Genomic DNA, 22,603 nt, shown 5'->3' with positions numbered 1-22,603 from the left:
TCTGCCTTCAGGTATATGGACTTTTTTCCTACTCCACCCAACATTACAAGTGACTTTCTCTTTGAAAAGAGTGCTAATTACTTCCATTCAGAAGAAGCTCCCAAGCGAGCTGCATCTCTGGTCCCCAAAGCCAAGATCATCACCATCCTCATCGACCCCTCAGACAGGGCATACTCTTGGTATCAGGTATGAAGCAGTAAAAAATACTATTAAAAACATTTGTCCATAGCTTAAATGTAAGCAATGGTGAATATCAAAATAAAGTCTAGATGTCCAGATGTATTCAAGTCAAATGTTAAAGAGCTAAACCAAAAGAGAGAGAGAGAGAGAAAGAATAGAAATTATAAGAAATAAAGCTGAATATTTGATTCATGGGAAGCTGGGCAAAGATTTTCAAGCATAAATAGAAAACATACATAAAAGATTAATAGATTGACTAAATAGTATAAACATGTTAAATATTAGTCTATCACAATTAACAAAATAAAAGTACATATCTAAGCAGAGCATCTTTATTAATACATGGTAAATGGTTTATTACCCTGAATTTGTTTTAAAAAATTCTGTAAATTGGTAAAAATAAAAATATAATAACTCAGAAAAATGAGCAAATAAACAGAACGCATAAATAGACATTTCACATATACAAACACACACACAAATATAACTGCTCAACAGTTTATATGAAAAATGATCAATCCAACTAGGGGAGCAACAAAATATAAATCAGAATGATACTCTTTATGAACATCATCTCAACAAAAATCATAATGTTTATTCTCCCTGCTGGCTCGAGTGTGATGGTAAAGATATTCGAACATTCCAATAGAAAGGTATAGAAGGAGATATTTTCTGAAAACTAATTTGGCAATAATTATCAAAATAGTTTTGTAAAGGTCCTTGTGTGTTATGGATCCTCTTCTGGAATCAATCATAAAGGAACTTCAAAGGAGTAGGCAAATATTTATCCCTTTATGTATCACAGTACTATTCAAACAGTAATAACAATAAAAGGAAAAGTTAATACCCAACAATATAAAATTGTGTCATGTTAAAGTGCAATATTCTGCAACAACATTTAATGGTAGTTTTAATCAGTAGAATATTAATTAAAGCATTGCATCCATTTTAATGTGTGGATAGATATTAATCAAATAATCACAAAGATATATAATTAAAAATTTCAAATGCTCTGTGAGGCAATTTGTAAGGTACTAAGAAAGCATTCTCTAGAGAAATAAACTTTAGACTTAAAAGTGAAGAATGAGTCAGTATAAACTGAGGGAGGTAGGAGAGTGGGGGAGAGAGAAAAGTATATGCGGTCCCGTGGGTGGAAGGAACAGTAGCATATTTAAAGACCTAAGAAAACTTCCATGTGGCTAGAGAGCAAAACCTGAGGTGGGGACCTCTGGGAGATGAGTCTTAGGCATACACAGAGGCCAGAACTCAGGTGGGGAAACTGGGCGGCTATCATTCTTCAAGCCAACCGAAAGCCTTTGACAAGTTGAGCCAGTGTGTAACGACCATATTTCCTTTTAGAAAACTTTATACTATAAGCTATTTGAAGAATGGAGTGGAGTGGAGCAGACGACTATTCAGGGAAATCCAGGAGAGGCTGCTAAGAAATAGAGGCAGCATTGGCAGAGACAGTAAATATAGACTGAGTGAAGTATAAGGTATCAAAGCACATGGAGGGATTAAAATCAACAGAACCTGGTGAGGAAACAGTGTCAAGAATGAACCAAATTTCTGATGTGGACAACTGGATGATGAGCATATATTCCCATAAAAATAGAACCACTGAAGAAGGAAACAAGACTGGTTGGGAGGGAGGGGTGCTAAAGATGAGGCACAAATGGTGATCATGAGGTATGGAATCACCATCATACCGAAAACAGCAGTAAAGTCAGCAGGCACTCCAGAGAGAGGTCCAAGCTGGACACTGAAATTCGCGAATCAGAGGCAAAAAGCCACATAAAAATGGTAAAACTGCCTGAGGAGAGAGTTCAGAGAAGCAAAGTATAGAGAAGGATGAGGCAACCAGGGAGATAAGAGAACACAGCCAGAAGAGTAGAAGAAAAAAATCTAAGAATGTAATAGCACTGAATACAAGGGGACAAAGTACAACCAAATGGAGGAGATGACAACAGTGTCAAATGGTTCCTAAGAAATTAGACAATTAGGCAAAATAAGGTCTGAATTATTTTCACTGAGTTGAAAGACATGGAGTGAAGTGAAGCCTATAGCGACAAATGAAAAGAGCAAAGCCAGATAGATTTGGTGGAGGAAAAACTGAGTAGAAGAAATAAAAATGCAATTTCAAAGGGGAGAAACAAGACACACGCATATTACAGAGACATTAGAGTGCATTCAAGGAAACTGCTCTATGGGTAGTGATTCGGGGCATGAGATGTTTCCGAAAAAGGAGAGATGGTTAAGGCCCAGGAGAGAAACTGGGAATCAGTCCTGTGAGGATCCTGAGGGGCCAGAGGGAGATGACTACCTACAGGAAATAGCTTAGATGGGAGGGAAGGACTCCATTTCCAGACTCCTCTTTTCTTGTGCAGGGACCCTTCTGGCAAGTTGCTGGAGTTTCTGGGTCCCATTTCAGAAACATGTTTTGAAAGCATAAAACTTAGAATTACAGAGAAACAACTTTCTTGAAATATAATTATCAAACTAATCTTTAGATTAGTAACAAATTTTTATTTACCTAACAATTAAATGGCAAGATCTAATGGCAGGAATAAAACTGCTATAATGTTGAAGTAGGGATGAGCATGAACAGCATTTTGATATATCTGAAGTACCTGTAATGTGATATAAAAATAGCTGATTTTTATTGGTGGTAAAATCTCAGGTATAATAAACACAAAAATTCATTTAAAGACTTTTTTTTTTTGGCAGAAGCAAGTTCACAGACTCTCTGAATTATATCAGTAGATCTCTGGTTAAGAATCTTCCAACTGAAACTTAAGAGATAGAAGAGAGGATAAATGTACATGCTGGCAAATTTGAAGGTCTGAGATAGAGAAACTGGAGTGATTCCGATGGTCTCTCCTTCCTTTGGAAAGTTGAGAATGAGTTAAATCTGATGAAAAAGTGGAGGATGATTTGGGAGACAGCAGTTGGAGGAGAGAAAAAAGGCAGTGTGAAATCTTTGTACAGGGGTGACATAAAGTTGACCACAGAAATGTAAAATTGCCTACGGCAGTGAAGGCCCAATTAAAGGTGATCTTGAATTTATGGTGGCAATAATGTACATGTACTAAAATCCATGATATGAGTACATTTCTGTATGTGTATGTTTAATACATATAAAAATTAATGCCCAAAGTAATTGGACAAAATTTTATGAAGAAAGTGGTCATTCTCTCTTTTCCTCCTTTTTGATGAGGATAGAGGAAAATATAAATCTTGATGATAGCTTATTCCTTGTTATTAATAATAACACTAATAGGAATTCTTGAATATATGAATTATTAAAGGAATAAAACACTACACAAAGACTAAAATCCCCTCTGACTGCCACTCTTAATTTTTACCTTTTCATTATTCATCAACTTGGAGTTGATGCTTCCAAGTGTTTTACTGTAGATTTACACACAGATACCAAATATATTAATTCGCAGAAAATATATAGTACAATTTTATTTACAGTGTTTTAATACAAAATATTGTGTATACCTTTATGTAACTTGCTTTATAAACTCAACAATAAATCTTGTAGGTCTTATTATGTTAACACACATAACAAATTGATTAATTAGTTCCCCAAAAAATCAAGACTAAAAGGAAATTTTTAAAGGACATACAAGTAATTTTTATTTTTTATCAGTTTTTTATTAATTTATTTTGTATACATTCTTTATTTTTTATTCTTTTTTTTTAGTTTTTTTTTTAATAAACATATATGGCCAAGAACAAATAATAATGGACTGAAAAATGTAATCCTATACATTGGGATTGCAAGTGGTTGGGGATCCAAGAACACCTGGATTGGGAGCCAGATCCAAATATTATTATTAGAATCCATGAGTCACTGTATTCCTCAAGATATAAAAATATGCCTTTCTCACTTTATGAAAATTCATATTTCAAACTAAGATAAACTCACTTTTAAAAAAATATGACCAAAGTATTGAAATATTAAGCCTTAATTAAAAATTTTGAATGCAAGTACTTGGGGCAAAATGCTGCACATTCTCCTGGCAGAAAACATACAGCAAATTTATATGGATCTTTTTTTCACATAGATTAAACTATTTAAATAAAAGAGAATCTGTGTCTGCTCCTTCAAGTAAATTCTTTGAACATACATACTAGAAAGGAATTATTTTTTCTGATATTTTTATTGCCATATTGCTAAGAGTAGGGTCCCCAAACTGCTCCACATTTCAAAATAATGCAGCCTATTACTTAACTAGTCCTGTCTATTCAGTAAATACCCTAAATCCAAAACTCAGCAGGTGTAATTCAGAGACTCCTACAAATGTCACCTGCCTCTGTAATTTCTACCCCACATTTTTATAATGGGCCTCACAGAAGAGCAATAGTCCTATTTTTCTATAAAATATGTCCCTTTGTGACTTCTGGTCATATTTTTATGCTAAACTTCTTAGTTGCAGGAATATAAAGAAAAGTTGGTGTTAAACTTTTATAAATCAATGTAGGGCAGATTAAGTACAGTTCCATATTATCACTGCCTAAAATAGAAATTTTAGTATTAACATATTAATATGCACATAGTATTTTTATATTTCTTTATTCAAGTTATATAGTTTCTACACATTTTAATTCAATTTATTATGTAGTCTCTATGTATTCAGCATAATGCATATACATATAAGAATTTCAATAAATATACAATAGTGAGAGATCTTCAAAAGTTTCATTAGTTCCACCAATCTATCACTCACTGGTTACTGTTTAACTACTTCTTACTTATCTTTATTTTTTTAATAGTTTTTATTTCTAACCCGCATAGATAACCTGCTGTTACACAATTGTATCAAGTCCTAATATACTCCCATCCTCCATCCTGTAGTTTATTTTCTCTATGTTAAACTTTTAGATATCTTGCAAAATCAACTAATCCATTCCCACAACTCATTCACTTTCACGTTTTAGATCAAGTTCTAATAGTTTCTATGTTGAGATTTTTCTACTTGTAAAAATCTCTGTTATTATATTTTAGCTCAAAAATTTCAACCATTAAAAAGGATCCCTTCATCTTTCATTCAGAACTAATCACTTATTGCTCTGGCTACCAGAGCAATGTATATGACTCTAGTTAAATATATGTCTTTAGTACAGTCTGTTAATCTATTGTCCTCCATACATCTTTGAAGACAGAGATTTTGTTTTGCTTGTATCTTTTGTATCTCCAGAATCTACCTCAGTTCTTTGTCCTTGTAAGGAGCTTAATGAGTGCTCATGAAATTGTATTGACTGCTAAATTCATCTCTCATTGTGTTGGGCTCTTGAGCTTGACTAATGATGGTTTGATATGAAAGACTCAGAGGACCTTGTACCTAAAAGTAGTAATGGATCAGTACTTGGAAATCAGCAAGGATAAGTGGAAATTCTTGGGAGAGCAAAAGGAAAGGACTTTAGGCAACATCAACATCTTTATGACACCTAGACAAGAATTAGGAATACACATCCATTTTCTCTGTACTCATAGCATCTGCCACACAGGGGTATTGGGAAAGTACCAGAACTTGTAGGAGTAGCTGTAATGAAACAATGGGCAGAATAGTGTATAAGTCTGCTCTTGCCCATCTAAATCTCTTTTCACTGGGCTTGACTTGTCTAGTGCCTGATATCTATTCACTTTTAATTTTTAATCAGACCCATGAAGAAAATCCTGTACTCTGTCTCTTGATTGTATGTAAACACTTTAGACATGAGGACAACCATAGGTTTATGTACACATGACTTGATATACATGGAAGGCTTGTACTTTAAATAAGCAATATGTCAATGCCTAGATTTAATATATGTGCTTTTCACCTTATTTTTTATTTTACAATTAATTTATCAATTTCACGATACACATGAAAAATTGTAATTAATTACAATTAATTATCATTTCATTACTTTTTAGAAATAAAAGGCAAAAAAAAAGAAATAAAAGACACACACATGTACATACATCAAACACAAACATGCATACACACCCCCGCATGCATAAAGAAAACTAATTTTACAATTGACTTTCTTGTTAAAGCACCAACGATCACATGAAGATCCAGCTGCCCTGAGGTTTAATTTCTACGAAGTTATTACAACCGGACATTGGGCCCCATCTAACCTAAAAGCTTTGCAAAGGAGATGCCTAGTACCTGGATGGTATGCAGTCCACATAGAGAGATGGCTAACTTACTTTGCTACTTCTCAGGTAAGGTCTCAAAATTAATTTCTTCCATTTATTATACCTTGGTTGTATTGCATTTGACAAATAGAGAATAAAAATAGCATTGCCACAGATAACAATTCATAATGAGACAATCATACCTAAAGAAGATATGTGGATTTTTACATGTTTAATGTCAATAATAGTGTTAAATTTCAAGTGGCTGTGAAACATATTCTTGGGATCATCTTTTGGGTAGTAGCTGGTCTCAAAGTGCTGAGTCCTCACACAGGAGACATCATATGATTCATAGACATTAATTCAACCACTCATAGAACAGCCAGTTAGACAGTAACTTTATGGAACACCAGATGCAGATAGTCTGACATCTGTCCTCTAGGACTCTTAGAAAGGAAGAAGGAGGTCACTCATTAGACTGTCAAAATGGAAAATGCTGTAGCAGCTCCAGGAATGTGGGATAAAACAGGAGGTAAAGACTTGAGGAAACATCCATATTGTTTATATTCATTAGTCTAGATCAGGTCATGACTAAAACCTGAGTTCTTTGTCATAGTTTATAAGGAGAATAGAGAGTAATTTTCATCTCTGTGCCATTTCTAAGTCTTTGGCTCCAAGGTTAGCTCATGGGATTCTGTAGGCTGGATAATTATCTGATTACATGACAGATGGAAAATTGAGTTCCTAGTGAACTACTAAATCAAGAGAGTATCTGTGTTTATTTCTGATTTACAATCAAGTTAGTTAAGACTTATAAACAATGCCAATGGCAAACTTCAATCATTTATTTGGAAGGACACAAGAATAGTAAACATTAACATGTATTCTAAGTAAAGCATATTTTCTTCCTAGTCACACTGACCTAATTGATTAATGTTATACTAGGTCAAGTGAGGCAGCTCAGTCTATTTAATTTAGTTTTGTTCTTCACAAAGTGACTATTTTTGACTTTATAGTTGCTAATTATTGATGGACAGCAGCTGAGATCTGACCCAGCTACAGTGATGGATGAAGTCCAGAAGTTTCTGGGAGTTACACCTCATTATAATTATTCTGAAGCACTAACGTGAGTCTATTCTCATGCTTGATTTCATTTCCATTATTTGCCATCATAAATTATCACTGGTAGGTGTGTATATAGCATCATTAATACTAGCTATGAACTTATACATCATTATGCTACTCAAAGCAGTCAAAGGAGTATCCTCATTATTCATGTAGTGTCTTCCTTTTGAATACCACAAATACTTTATTTTACAAAGTGTTATCCTGTAGGCATTTTATATATCACAAACTCGCTTCTTTGTGGGCTTTTTCCCAATATAAGTTCAGTTAAGTAAATTTTTAGATGCCTACTTTATGCAAAAATTGTCCTAGAAATTCAAGTTACAAAGGTGAAAAAAATATATAGCCTCTTCCTCAAGTAATTCACAGGTTAGAAATGAAATGCTGATGGCCACCAGTAACTCTGAGAAAGTGACCAATATTGAGGGCAGAATTCGGAAAAGAATAAATTCATGTTTTACTTTGTATTTATTAAACTATGTCTAATCAAATGTAATCACATATAATATTCTAGTTATCTATTATTGCATGGCAGACCATCCTCAAACCCACCAACATGTTGCCACACCCATTTTATTATGGTCATAGATTCTGGGGGCTGGGAATTCAGACAAGACACAGCCAGAACAACTTGCCTCTGCTCATAATACCTGGGGACACAGGGAGGAAAGTGAGTATCTGGGTGTGAATCAAATGTCTGGGGACCAGAATCTTCTAGAGGCTTCTTCGCTTCTTCACTCATATCTCTGGCTCTTGGACTGGGAGGACTCAAAGGCTAAGCACAGTGGGATGAGACCTCTTCATGTGGCTTTACCACAGTATAGTGGCTGTGTTCTGAGAGGGAGTGTTATGTTAAGGAAATGTAATCTGATAATGGCCTTCTCTGACCTAGTCTTGCAAGTTGCACAGCATCATTTATACCTCATTTTATTGATTATAATCAAGTCATTAAAGCTAGTGCAAATCCAAAGAGAGGGCAATGGGCCTTCCCCTCTTGATGGGGAGGGACAAGAGCATTCTGCAGAGAAGAATATGGGAGGGAAGATATTGTTACAGTCATCTTAGAAAAATAAAACCATGTGCCTGGGTAACTAAAGATGAGGTAAAAGGTAAAGAAGCAAAATAACAAACAAACAAAACCTCCAAGGAGCCAAAACAGATTTTAAAAGGGCAGGTACTTGACTCCCTCACAAGACCTTAAACAAAGCCTATTAAATTTTAGACAAAATTCTAACAAGCCTGATTATATAATTTCCCAGTTCACAGCAGATTAGAATCAGCAATTAGACAATTAGAGAGGGTAATGGAAGGACAGGAAAAGCAGTAATAAGATTGGGTTGTTCCTTATCCACTCAAACAACCCTAATGAAGTTTTTACCTACACATGGAAATAACAACAATACAAGGCATGCCCCTGTTGATTAAGTAGACAAAGCTTCCTAGAATACGTTTTACGTTAATAGTTATTGATGTTAACATGTCTTCCCCTGCCTCCCTGCAGTAGGTTAGGGAATGGTTCTATCTTGTTTACTACAAATAGTTGCTTATGGTTCAATAAAACTGTAAAATCATACTTTTCAAGAAGAGATTGCAAACAAGTACAGAATATATGGTTTTTAATATGTCTCACATCACAAAAATTAATAACTATAGTGATGTTCAATGTAATAAAAGAAGTCATGTGGTAACCAATTCATGTCCTCAAAGTTGTCTAACAGCTATTTGAGAAAGGCTTTGCATCTTCATTTTACAATTTCATGCCTACTAAAATAAAACCATGAAACAATGAATTCACATAACTTAGAAAAAGTAAATGCCCTTTGTTAGAGTATATAACATCAGTGCAATAAATGAAGCCAAGACAGCAAAATAATGTGGAGTCAAGGTTATGACAACTCTATCTAAAAGAATGACTTTTAATATGGCTCTTCTTCCTCAAGCTGTATTAAGTTCTCCCTCACAACAGCTGCTATGGAGAACAGGGAGAGATTGTAGCCCATCCTGAGACTTCTGCACACCTGAAAGCAAAGGAGATGCTCTCAGTGTGGGTTATAAATATCTTGGCTTTGATGCCAGAACTGTATTTTACCTTAACACAGTTAAATATTCTCATCCTGAGGCAGAAAATGCTGTTTAGGGGCACAGTTATGCCGACTTCCCCATCTCATTTTGCAGAGCATGCCGAATTGTTTTTCCTCTTGGGAAATTAATGAAAACTAGAGAAAGGACTGTGATAGGCAAGGAGCAGATTGAAAAGTCCAGGTTGGAAATGATTCTGTCTTTCTTTTATCTATTTAACCAGTGATGTATTTAATTTTAATTGATAACATGTACTAGGACAACCTGGACTGCAAGGATCATGTCTCTAATAATGGGTTGGGCAGGGAACTGTGAAGAAAATTTCCCCCTCCCCCTAAATGAGTTCACATATGTGCAGAGGCAAATTGCAGGTGCAACGGTATTATAGGAATGGGCCCAGGGCAACAAAATATTCTGCAACTAATTAACTTTACATCCCAGTCAATTATGCTTCATCCTTCTAAAACATCTGCTGAGCAACAAAAATGCAAACCTTTTCAATGTTTTATGCATGCAGCAAGTCCCACAGCAATAAATTTAAATTTTCTCTTCTTATTGGTTTATTCTTCCATTTTTCCTATCTTGTTAGTCCTAAACAAAAGTTCTTATATATCTGAGTTTAAACAATTAGGCCACACATACTTTCTCTTGTACCTTTGTGCAGCCACAGGAGCAAAACATTAGAATTTTCTTTAAGAGTATAGGGACCTGAATTATCCCATAGGATGATTTGCCTTCAACAAAAGAAATGAAGAGTTGTCTAATCTTCCACTCACCACTTATACTGCCTGTGCCTCGTGTTGTCTGAAAAAAGTATAACAGATTATATTTTTACAATTTTAATTTTCTCCTTAAAAAAAGTGTAAACATTTTGAACTTTAAAAACTATTGCATCTTTCCAAATTAGAAGTTTTAATTCATGTTTATATTCACAAAAGTGTACTTACATTACATTCAGTCACTTTAATATATACCATTCTTTGAATGATTTCAAAGAAATCTGTTAACATTTTTTTTGGCAAGGAAATCATATTAATAAGTAAATAATTATCTTAAAAGTCCTGTGTGTATGGGTATATTGGTTTTGATGATTGGTCCTTGATCTTTTATGGATGAATAGGTAAAATATGAAACAAGTTAATAATTTTAATCTAAGATTGGATTAAAGATTTACAGGTATTTTTCTCAGTAAAAATATTCGAAAATATATAATAACATATAGCTTATTAAATCTCAATTAAACTTTTAAATAAATTCAATGAATATTTGTAGAACTAAATTAAATTAAGTTAAAACAATGGATATCCCAAAGTGCATTTTCTGTATCTAATTGGTAAGGCTCTCTCACTAAAAATTCTGTATACAATTTATAATCATTATATTCTTATAATCATTTATATGTTTGATCTTTTGTAGGTTTGATCCCCAAAAGGGCTTTTGGTGTCAACTACTGGAAGGAGGAAAGACCAAATGTCTTGGAAAGAGCAAAGGACGAAAATATCCACCCATGGATCCAGAGGTAATATTTTCTTAATCTTTGAAATACTCTAGTAAAACTCTGTGCATACAACTGTTTCAAAACAAGACACAATAAGTTTACTCCCTTTTTCTTCTCTTTGTTTGCTATCAATGTTTTATATATTTAGAGTATAGATAGACCGACAGAAATCAATAATTGATAGATATTTGTAGGAATTGTTTGCTGTTACGATGCATTTGAAACATAAATACTTATTGAACAATAACTGTATTCCAAATGTATAAAGTGCTTAATGAATTGGTTACTAAACAAGTAATTTTGGATAAAATAAATAAACATTATTACCATATATCAAATATACATATGTAATGTCTATACCATGCATGGGTGCTGGAGAGCCAATAACAACATATGGGTGGGGAGGTTTCTCCACACCACCAATCAATGCTCAGACACCAGCTGGGTACCCAACAATTCAACTCAGTTCTGACAATATCTACCCTGAGATAGCATTAGATCCCACAAGGGCTCGGTTCTATAAGACTGTCTCTCCCCACCCCCAACTTTAGATACTAGTTGTAAGCTCCAGTTGTTACTTGTGCTTCTGACCAACCAGCTATAGATTCAAAGTTCCAACAACTTTCTCCTTGGGTTCAATCCATTTGCTACAGTGACTCACAGAACTCACAGAAACCTTACTAGAGCACATGTTAATCATAAAGAGATATAACTCAGGAATAGCCAGATAGAAGGGATACATAGGGCAAGTTATAGGTAAACCCCTTTATAAGTGAACCATTGTCCCCAGTCTCCACATGTTCACCCACAGGGAAGTTCTCTATACCCAGTCCTTTGTGGTTTTTTATTGGAGGTTTCATTACAGAGACATGATTGATTAAATCATTGGGGTGGAACTTGAAGTTCCAACTTTCTAATCACATGGTTGGTTCTCCTGGAAACCAGCCCTCATCCAGGTAGAGTCCAAGAGCCACTTAATAAACATAACAGAAGATACCTTTATAACTCTTCCATTTAGGAAATTCCAAGGATTTTAGGACCTTTGTGCCAGAAAAGGAAGCAAAGGCCAAAAATATATTTTATATTATAAATTGTAATATTACAGAGAGGTTACAGGATAAAACAATTATTCAGATTTATTATAGGACAGTAAATTAGTTATTGCCATTGACTTATAATAAGATACATAAAACAATGACAAACTACAAAAGAAGGGAAAAACAAATTCTTAGTAAAAGTGATGGTATGAGTAGGTAGACTAGGGTTGGGAAACCAGCTAGCAATCAGCTGAGCCAGGTTGAGTATCTCTCCCAAGGCAAGGTGGGCAAAGGTAAGATGGAAGCGATTCAGGTATCACTATGGAAATAGAAGTACCAGAAGTCCTTAAACTATACCTTTGAACTCAATAATTTCAAAGACGTTTCAGAAATCATTTTAATCTGCCAAGAAATCAGTGTAATGTTCTCACTACTTCTATAAACATCTTATCCAGAATTTGAAGTGTTTACAATCTGGTTTAAGGGAATAAATACCTGGTGGATGGCACAAGACCAAATATGGTTAAGTCCATTTCCACACTGTGCGCAAAAGTTGCCAAAGGAGTTTTATAAAGAACAAGACTCATTTGTGTTAAAATATTGGAAAGGGTATGGTATAACTTTCACCAAACCAAAAATAGTGTTTGAGCCATTGCTTCTATACTTACTTAGGCAAGGAAAAGTGTTCAGCTCTACTATTTCGTCAGAGACCCAAAACAATGTTCATTGGGTTATAATATGAGGTAACATACTAGTGTGTGTGACATCCAGAAAGAAAACCCAGTTGTAAATTTTTTGTTTCCCAGAAATACAAGGGAACATAAAGTAAGACTACTGATATATTTGAGCATTAGCTTTATGCCCATTTATCTAATAAGGGTCAATCATTCCAGTTTGACTAGGAATTTAAGAATCACAATAAAGTTCATTATAATGATTTTTATAATGAGATCTTATAATATTTTTAACTAAAAACTCTTATTTTAAAAGCATCCATTTTTGTGCTGAACAAACATAGAAAATATTTTTGCAAAGTTGCAAGTTATTTCTTTAATCATGAATTTCAGCTCTTACGTTATTTATGTTCCTCTTTTAGGTTATGGCCCAATTTTACAGAAAGGGACCAATTTTAAAGGAAATGTACGTGTTTTTTTCTAGCTTGCTTTTGTAGATTTGGTACTACTTCAAGTCCCTACCTCACTCTTCTTTAGTGTCATTACCTCTCATCAACTTTTCTCCCTGCATAGACTTGACCAATACAACAATCAGTAAGTGCCTTAATGGTATATAAGCCAGAAAAGATATATTCAGACCTATTTTTATTTTATAGCTACAGTTCTGCCAAATCTTTGCAAATTGTAATAATGAGTGATATCTGGAGAATAATACAAAGAGATGCATATTTTATAGACACCTATGTTGTAATAGAATAGTTTAAGAGATGTAGATTGCATAATTGTGTTTAATGAACTAATAACTTCCTTCAAGTTGTATTTTTTGTTTGTTTTCTTTTTGCTTTCTAGTCTAGAACTTTCCTCTCTAATTACTATCGAGATCATAACGTGGAACTTTCCAAACTGCTACATAGACTGGGACAGCCTCTCCCATCTTGGCTGAGACAGGAGCTGCAGAAAGTGAGATAGCACTGGAGACAAGAACCAAGGCTTGAAGGATGCTTCCTTTTACTATTAAGTAGAACAACACACCCCACAACTTTTATCCCCTTACTGCACTTGTGATTGTCAGCAGAGGACTGTGTGAATAAATTTCCTTCTATCTTTTTCATAAAATGAAAATTGTTATATATGCACGCATTGGCAATTACTAGCATCCATCCCTGTGTGAGCTTCTGGGAAGTAATGTGGGGTTTTGTGGCATTATCCAGTTTCCAGTGTGGGGATCGTAACACAGCCCAGTTCCTCTGTTAACTACAAGGTTTCAGAAACTCTACATAAGACTGAGAACCCTGATTAAATGCAAGTGACAAATGAGAATCTTGAGGAAAAGATAAGGACAGAGATATCTGTAAATGAAGTTAGCAGTAACTCAGTATCTGAATTTAAGGGCTTACATTTTCTCTTTGCTAATTTAAAAACAAGTTTTCTTTTGTTGTGAAAAAAAATCCTATGATCCCGGACTCTTATTTTGAGCAGTTATTATTTGTTATATTTAGCCCACATATTTTCCTCCATTACTCCTCTTTATGAATATTTTCTTCTGTCATTCCTCCTGACTTGCTAGAGAAGTTGTAAAGTTGTAGCTGCCTGTGTTTGTTGTCAATTTTCCTTTTATGGAAGGAAAGTTTCCACATTCACTGATAGTACTATTTTATCTGGCAGGGCAATCCATTCTCAGTGAATTCTGCATTATGGGTCCATCAAAATCTATCAGAAATTTTGGGGAAAAGAAGTAAGAGTGCATACTCTGTGTAGTATTAACTAGTATGTATAAGGCCATCTTTCCATGAGTTCATAACCTTACCATACAAGTAATCTAGGTAAGTCCACCTTGACAATGACGTAGTATTTATATTTTTTTCACTATCTGTGGAAGAAAAATAACTTTATTGATAAGCTATGGAATGAAAACATCAACATGGGTATACAGGTAGAGTGGGGCACTTGTGCCTTCTATGTAGTATTATGTCAATTGTTTTAAAGCATGGAGTTTTATATATGCCAGTAATATACTATTGCAGAAGATTATGTTTTTAATGCCTATTTAAATATATATATATATGTGTGTGTGTATATATATATATCATACCTAAAACTTACCTCTTTAAACATTACAAATTCTCTAAACTAAATCCTATTTCTCAGCCATACCACCCAACAGTTAATTTCTAGAGAAGTGATGGCTCTTCCCGTCCTAGAGTTTTAGGTTCCTCTTCTATTTGGAGGTTATTGTCAGGCTGGTTGAATTTTTATCCCATTTTTCAATGAAGATATATTAAGGTTTTGTTAATCTCTTCAGAGTGATACATGAAGGTAGAATTTCAAGAGAACAATAAATCAAATACTTTAGTAACACTACCTGTCAATCCATCCTTCCTCTAGAATAATTTTTCTATAGGCCATAAATAATATTTCTTTTTTGAGCAACTTGAGAAATTATGCTTAACATAATTCAATGTCTTTAAAGGAAACTGAAGATCCTTGTTTATATTTGTTCGGTTTTTGTTGTTGCTATTATTGTTTTAAGCAAGCAAATCAAATCAAAACTAAAAGAGAATCAAGAATTTTCACATATCTTATTTCAGAATTCAACTTTGGATTTATACTTCATTAAAATTTTTGTTTACTGTTGTTCTCCCACTATATCTAGAGGCTCTTGATCTTTTTTGAGAAAACGTGAAAATTTTTCTTGGGCTTGAGTACACTGAAGTCACAAATTATTACTTTGGTTGTTCCTTTGTTAACTGTGAGACTCAAATTCTCAAACTTATTGTTACTTATGTGATCATGTGCTTGAAAGCATTGTACTAGGCACACTATAATCACAACAATTGGATATTTAGATCTCTAACATTTGATTTATTTGTTCACTAGCTTCCTCCAGGTTAAATTCTAATATTTTCTTTTTGAACTAGATATTGACATTTTTTTCCTGAGTGGGATAATCAAAATGGTCTTAGAAAAAAGCAGGAGCTATTTTTCATATTAAATTAAATTCACACAAGTCAAAGTCCAACTCATATCACCAGATTTGTAAAAATTTAACTCATTTTTTGGCATTTTCTCATTTTTTCCTAAGTAACATATACTGTATCATTCACCTCTCTACAGACATCAGAGAGCAAAATTCCCCCAAATTCAACCAGTCTTTTCTCCCTGGTTCATTTCAACCAGTGTGTACCTTTTTCTTATTAAGATTGTCATGAAGAAAAAATAAATTTTAGTTATATAATTCATCTTCATCTTATAGTTAACTACTTAGAGGGACTCTGGGCTTTGGGAATATTATAATAAATCAGGAAAAATTTCAGCTTTAAGAATATCTTGATTTAGCCACTGGCTACTTTGGAATTATTGAGTCAAATTTAATGTATGTAACTCTTTAAAATTTTAAACCAATTTTATTTCATGGTCTTCAATTACATACTTTTTTAAATTTTAAAGAACTTCTTAAGAACTTTAAGCTAGACATTACATTCTCCTCTTTCTTCTTCCAATTGCCTAACTCATAGACATAATCACTGATTACTTCACACTAATAAAGGCAGGAACAATATTTGATTACAAGCCTACATCAAGATATAATGACATGCTTGTCAAATACCAGTCTCTGAAAATTATATTACAAATCTCTCCCGAAACCAAATTTTACTTGTATTTAACAATGACCCCCAAAGAATTAAATAAGCAACGAGGAAGAATGGTAGTGAGAAAAATTTATAGTCCTTTTATTACTGATTTTTTTCTTTAAAAATGCACTTAGTCCATTTAGAGATTTTATTTGCCTTGATTTCAACATATTCATTTATATTTACCTTAAGTAGTTTTTGTTCTTCTATCTTACTGTTTGGGTATGTCATAAAATGTTCCATTTGACATAAATAATTGATTTATTTTTAGTTACACAGAAAATTTATAGTGGAATAATGTCTTAAAAGTCTGGTTTGGGGTGACTAGATAATATATGAACCATTTGCTTGATGGAGATACCTCAAAAATAATGCTGACCGACTATTTGGAAAGAAAGAAATCTAGTAGTCTTACATATGGATTTTATCTCAACTACAAGAATACAGCTTAGCCATGGGTACATATATATGCCCAATATATGTATATATATGCAAATGAACATTTGTGTGTGTGTGAGCCAGTGATTTGAATTGGTAAAGCAGAAAAAGAAATTGTTAAATAACGGATATAGTACACGCATAACATATCTTTGATTCTTCTTCAGAATAAATACTATACTGGTATGGTCATTAGAGTAATGTTGTTTCTCCTCTAAATTCTAAGATTTTAATCAATAGATCGTTCTTTTTCCTTTGCTTTTTCTTCCTACCTTCTTTTTCTTCCTATCCTTAATCTATATACATATTCCCTAAATTCCAAACATATAACTAGTATAACCAGGAAGTTATGAGTGTGGACTTTAGATATCTGGGTTTTCATGCCAGTTCTGCCTCTCACTAGCTGTGTAGCCTCCACAAGCTATGGAATTTCCCTGAGTCACTGTTTCCTTTCCTGTAAAAGAAAGACAATAAAGTGTTAACTTACTCATTTGGTTATTGTAAGCATTACTTAGTGTATATTTAAATAACTTAGCACAAAGCCTGATATAGTTATGCTGGAACATATTTGTTATAAAAATAATGTATAATATTCAAATCACTATCTCTTCTTTCATGAAACAAGAATATGTTTTCTACTCCCTTTAATAATAAAACATGTATGTCTTGAATATATCATTAATTACATTTGGTCAAAATGAGAAACTGTCTTCTTCATCACTGTTCAAAAATGAGTTTGTGCTGTTTCCTGCTATTGTTCTGATCATCATTTGGAGCAAGGTAGTTCCATATTGGTCCATCCCTTGAAATCCCTTTCCTCCTACCTACCTCCTTTTCAGTTTATTCAGAAGAGTATCTCCCTTGAACCATTTCTTTATGTCTTTCTTCAGTTCCTTTGCAACGCAACAGATATCCTGTCAGGAAATTCAGATCCACAGGTGCAACTTCCTAAGACCAAAGGACAGTTACCAAAAAATTTGTGAAAGTATAAATATAACAATGAATCAATACTTAAAGAATCATTAAAACTTACAAGAAAATTTCTCTACATTCTCCACGTCTTCATCTCCAACCTCACTTTCTTCCATAAGATCTTTCTATAAAAGATACATTCTATTACTCTTTAATATATTACTTTATATTATACTTATTAATATCAAACATTTTTTATATTTTTATTGCAAATGCACAGTATTTCAGGCTTGAAATAAGACATTTACCTACATAATTTCCATTCAAAAAATATTTTGTTTTTTATATGCCTAAAGTCTTACATATTACCAAAAGCCAGCACATGATTGATACTCAATAAACATTCATTGAAGTACATTGAAATGTGTTGAGGACTACCAGTATACTTAATTATTTGCCCAACTTTAATATATGTCATTATCCATCTTGTTAGTTTACATAATAATTTTGCCTTGCCACACTTTAAGTGCTTCATAACCACATGTAGCTAGAGGCTTCCATATTGGACAACAGCACAACTCTATTCTCTACTTTCTTCATCTACTTATTTTTTATCACATCCTATTCACCTCATTGGTGAGAGAAAGATTCCTGCCTAGGATTCTAAGGGGTAGCCAAACACACAATGCAAAGCACTGGACAGGTGAGATTAACAGCTGTTTCTCTGTTACATACATTCTTAGTCCAGGGAGGAGAACGTTCCACACCATACATTGGACTTGAGAAGGAATAAATAACAAGAGCAGTGAGAGACAAGTTTTGTAGCATCCCGCGAGGTCACCCTTCTTCCCCATTGGAATATGTGATTTGCTTGTTTGAATAATTGTGCAGTCTGGCAGGAAACTGGAATCCACTACTCAAGGATAAGCAGAAATAGCACCTGGTCCACTTGATAAGGACAATCTTGAGCTAGGGTACCTTACCCAAGGAGCAGAGTGGGAAGAGAAACTTGTGGTTAGGCCATTCAAGATCCCCTCATATTAGCATATGTCAAAACAGCACATAATTTAAGTCTTAATGTTAGGCTTCACCCCACATGTCTCACCACTGTTTTACTATAACCTCTCTTCATCTCTCCTATAGCATTTTGTCACAGCCTCCAAACTGGAGCTTTTACTTCTCTCTAAATTTAACACCACACTAGTGATAGAATGGTCTTTATAATTTGTAAATAGGACCATGTTATTCCTTACCCTAAAAACCTTCAAATAGTCCCCAAACCTAAAGGACATATGCAAACTCTGTAACATATTCTATGAAGTTCTTGTATGGTCTGATATTTTGTTTACCTGAGTATTCTTTTCAATTATATTTTTAAAATTGCATTCCAAATTCTACTAACAATCAATGACAGTAGTCCTCTTTATCCATAGTTTCACTTTTGATGGTTTCAGTTCCACAGTCCATCTGCCAGAAGCAGATGATCCTCCTTCTGACCTATCATCAGAAGGTCAATCAATTGTAAGTAGCCTAATGCTACATTACCATGCCTATGTCTTTCACCTCACTTTATCTCATCACATAGGCATTTAACGATGTCACATAATCACAAGAAGAGAGAGTGTAGTACAATAAGATATTTTGAGAGAAAGAAATCGCATCATGTAACTTTTATTACAGTATATTTTTATAATTGTTCTATTTTGTTATAAATTATTATTGTTAATCTCTTACTGTGCCTAATTTATAGATTAAACTTTATTATATGTATGTATGTATTATGTATGTATGCATAGGAAAAAACATAATGTATATAGAGTCCATGGTTTCAGGTATCCACCAAGGGTCCTGGAAACTATCTCCCATGGGTAAGGGACACTGCTGTTTTTGCAATTCTCCAATTACCTTGTGATTTTTACATTGCTAGGCCTTTGTATGACTGCTGCCTAGAAAGCTTCTTGTCCCTTCCTCGACTGAGCTCCTGTATGAATTGCCATTGCTGATTCACTAACATAGTACCACTCTGAATATCAAGTAAACTGGCTATGAAGGTGACTCCTTTTGCTTTCTAATTGTTTTATATCTAATGCACAGAAATATCCACCATCCCAACTTTGGGTCTCTGGCTTTAAGTTGTACCAGAATTCCTCCAGTTCCCTTAGCATTATACCATCAATATCTGGGATATAATGATAATATATTTAGAACTATAATCCCAGCAACTGACTTACTAGTCATATTATACCATTATTATTGCACATACCTTGTTTTTTTAATTGTACAAACCTTGTACTGTAATTTTTCATATGTCTGTCTACATGCTAAACTAAGTTATCAAAATGAGAAATATCTTTTCATTTTTGTATCTCTCATACATAATACAGTATCTGGTAAAAAAAATAAGTAATTGTTAAATGAATATATGCATTACCTTATATCTTTACAGAGGTAGGAAACTGGACTTTTGTCTTGCATAAAATGTAGAGTTATTCTTGCAATCATAGCACCAAGATATACATTTTCAGACTGTTGGGTTTAGGAATATTGCCTGTTCTCTAAGAGTCTTTATGTTTGTACATCTAAGTCACCTAATCTTATGAATAAGACCAACCAAACAAACCAAATTAAGCATCCCTAGACACATTAGGAATTGAACTACATGGACTGCTGTTCTTTTAGATTGTGTTAAAGATCTCACAGTATCGCTCCCTAAAAATGTTTGTTTATAATCAGAACAAAGCCAAGAGCTGCCTGTTTACAATGCACTTTGGATGGTGAAATGCATGGATTAGAATTAAAAAGAATTCACCATATTGAAGAGGTTAAAAGGTAATTGACTTGGTATTTGATCACTGAGGGCCTTGAGATCTTTTTTCTGACAAAAACAAACAAACAACAATAACAATAACAATAATGCTCATTGTTTAATCACACATTTAAAATGTTTGTGGAAACAATGCCAAGAAAAAGATAGGTGGAATTGTTATGTCAAAAACATTGGCATATTATTTTTAATTCAACTGGAATTAAAGCATCCCCATATAATATTTCCATGTAAATACAATTATTTCTAGGGTGTTCTTAATCAGTTAAGACTCCATTCTGATTTCTGTAAATCTTACAAGTCTTTTCAGAAATCTAAATAGTATTCTAGGAATAAGACGCTAAAATATACAGCAGAAAAGAGAAACCAAGAACCAATTTGTGAGGATGCAAGAGAATCATGACTGTGTTCTTATGGCTACCAATGACTATTTCTAGATCATATGGTTTGATATAAGAGTTATACACCTATGGGTTGTATAACTGTCAACAGTGTTTTCGAAACAGCAGGAAGTCATTTTCACTGCTTACCTGGAGTAAGAGGTGCCAACTTTCTCCATGGACCAAGCCACACAGATATACAAGTGAGAGTATGCCGAAAGAGGAATTTTTACACTGAATATATTTTCCTTTATTTTGTTTGCTGATGAAGATGTATCATAAGTCAAAGATAGAGTCTTGCATAGTGGTAAGTTTGGGGAGTGGTGGGTTTATTGTAACTCACTTGCTATTTGTGATTCAAAACCAACAGACTTTTGTTTGTCTAGGGTATCTAAAATAGACTCTACACTCTACAGAGTGAAAGCGTAGACATGTTTTCTCTCTGTAGTTTCAGGTACCAAATTCTATATACCAAACTCTCACCTTTACAGGTCTTTTTTTTTTTTTTTTGGTTTTTATTAATGTCCAGGTCAATTGTAATTCTCTCCTGCAAGTTCCCAGGATATTGTCTAGAAATTACAGTCATCCAGATGCCTTTAATCTTTTTGATAAAATTAAGCATATGTAAACCTATAGTTATGTATTGAAGAGATACATAATGTCACCCACAGACAAGATTCTGAAGACACTTGGATCCCATTTTCGTAGAATGGCGAAGCTAAAAAGAAATATGACAATAGACTTTAGTACGAAGTTCTGCCTTTGTCTCAGGTAACACACATACAATATATATATAGATGTCAATCACCTCCTCCCTTAGCCACCTTTAGCCAATATAGGTAATAAAGCAAACATTTAGCAGTTTGCATGATAGTCTCTGAAATGAAAGAATGATTTCCATAACAAGATATTTTTTTATAAATTTATTTTTTTATTGGTGTTCAATTTGCCAACATATAGAATAACAAGATCTATCAAACTATTTTAAAAATTTTAACGTGAAGAAATACAGTACATAATGTGATGCATGGCTCTCTGGACCAGAGTCACAGCTCAAAACCTGGCAAGATCACTTACTCATCCTGTGAGATTCCTCAAGAGCATACTTAACACTCAATGTGCTACAATTTCATCATCTTTACAATGCAAATAATAATGCCTAACCCTTGAGGTTATTATGAGGATTATATGAGTTAAAATATATAAAAGCACTTAGAACAATAACTGGCACCTACCAAATACTATGTTTGCTGTTATTATTACTTTGTACATTATCTACTTGTAAATGTACAATACACATTTTAAAAATATGTACCTAAAAAGTTAGCTTCATGTAAAATTAATTGCATAAAAAGCAAGCATATTTAGAAACATAAGAATCTACAGCCACAAGAGATAGATAATAACAAAGCAATAACAAAGTAATCAATTGTAATATCTCCACTTTTTAAATTCTAGTTCTGTCAATTATTTTTATGTGCTTGACCAAATTATGGAATTCTTCTGAGCCTCATTTCTTCCTGTATAGAGAATTGAGAATAGGGACCTAAAGATAGAGCATGGATTAATGAAACTAAAGTCTAAGATTGATGAATAAAGAAATTATAATAAAAACTGAAATATTCTCATTACATTCAAGTCTCTTGGAAAGAATGGATTTATTCAGAACATTCTGAGGGGATGTGCAA

General features: G+C 33.6%; 1 protein-coding gene across 1 annotated transcript in view; it reads left to right on the top strand.

Moving 5' to 3' along the window:
• LOC112671696 (bifunctional heparan sulfate N-deacetylase/N-sulfotransferase 4) overlaps positions 1 to 16,991 on the top strand; it is a 284,811-nt gene extending 267,820 nt beyond the window's left edge. The window contains exons 10-14 of the mRNA XM_025465993.3: positions 12 to 186; positions 6,233 to 6,403; positions 7,333 to 7,442; positions 10,937 to 11,039; positions 13,579 to 16,991. Of these exons, the coding sequence (XP_025321778.1) occupies positions 12 to 186; positions 6,233 to 6,403; positions 7,333 to 7,442; positions 10,937 to 11,039; positions 13,579 to 13,698 (679 nt within the window). The 3' untranslated portion in view covers positions 13,699 to 16,991. The remainder of the gene's footprint in view (positions 1 to 11; positions 187 to 6,232; positions 6,404 to 7,332; positions 7,443 to 10,936; positions 11,040 to 13,578) is intronic.
• The last annotated feature ends 5,612 nt before the right edge of the window (positions 16,992 to 22,603 follow it).

This window comes from Canis lupus, chromosome 32, assembly GCF_003254725.2.
Source record: "Canis lupus dingo isolate Sandy chromosome 32, ASM325472v2, whole genome shotgun sequence".
Classification (NCBI taxonomy): Eukaryota; Metazoa; Chordata; class Mammalia; order Carnivora; family Canidae; genus Canis; species Canis lupus.
This window is presented reverse-complemented; position numbering and strand designations above follow the sequence as displayed.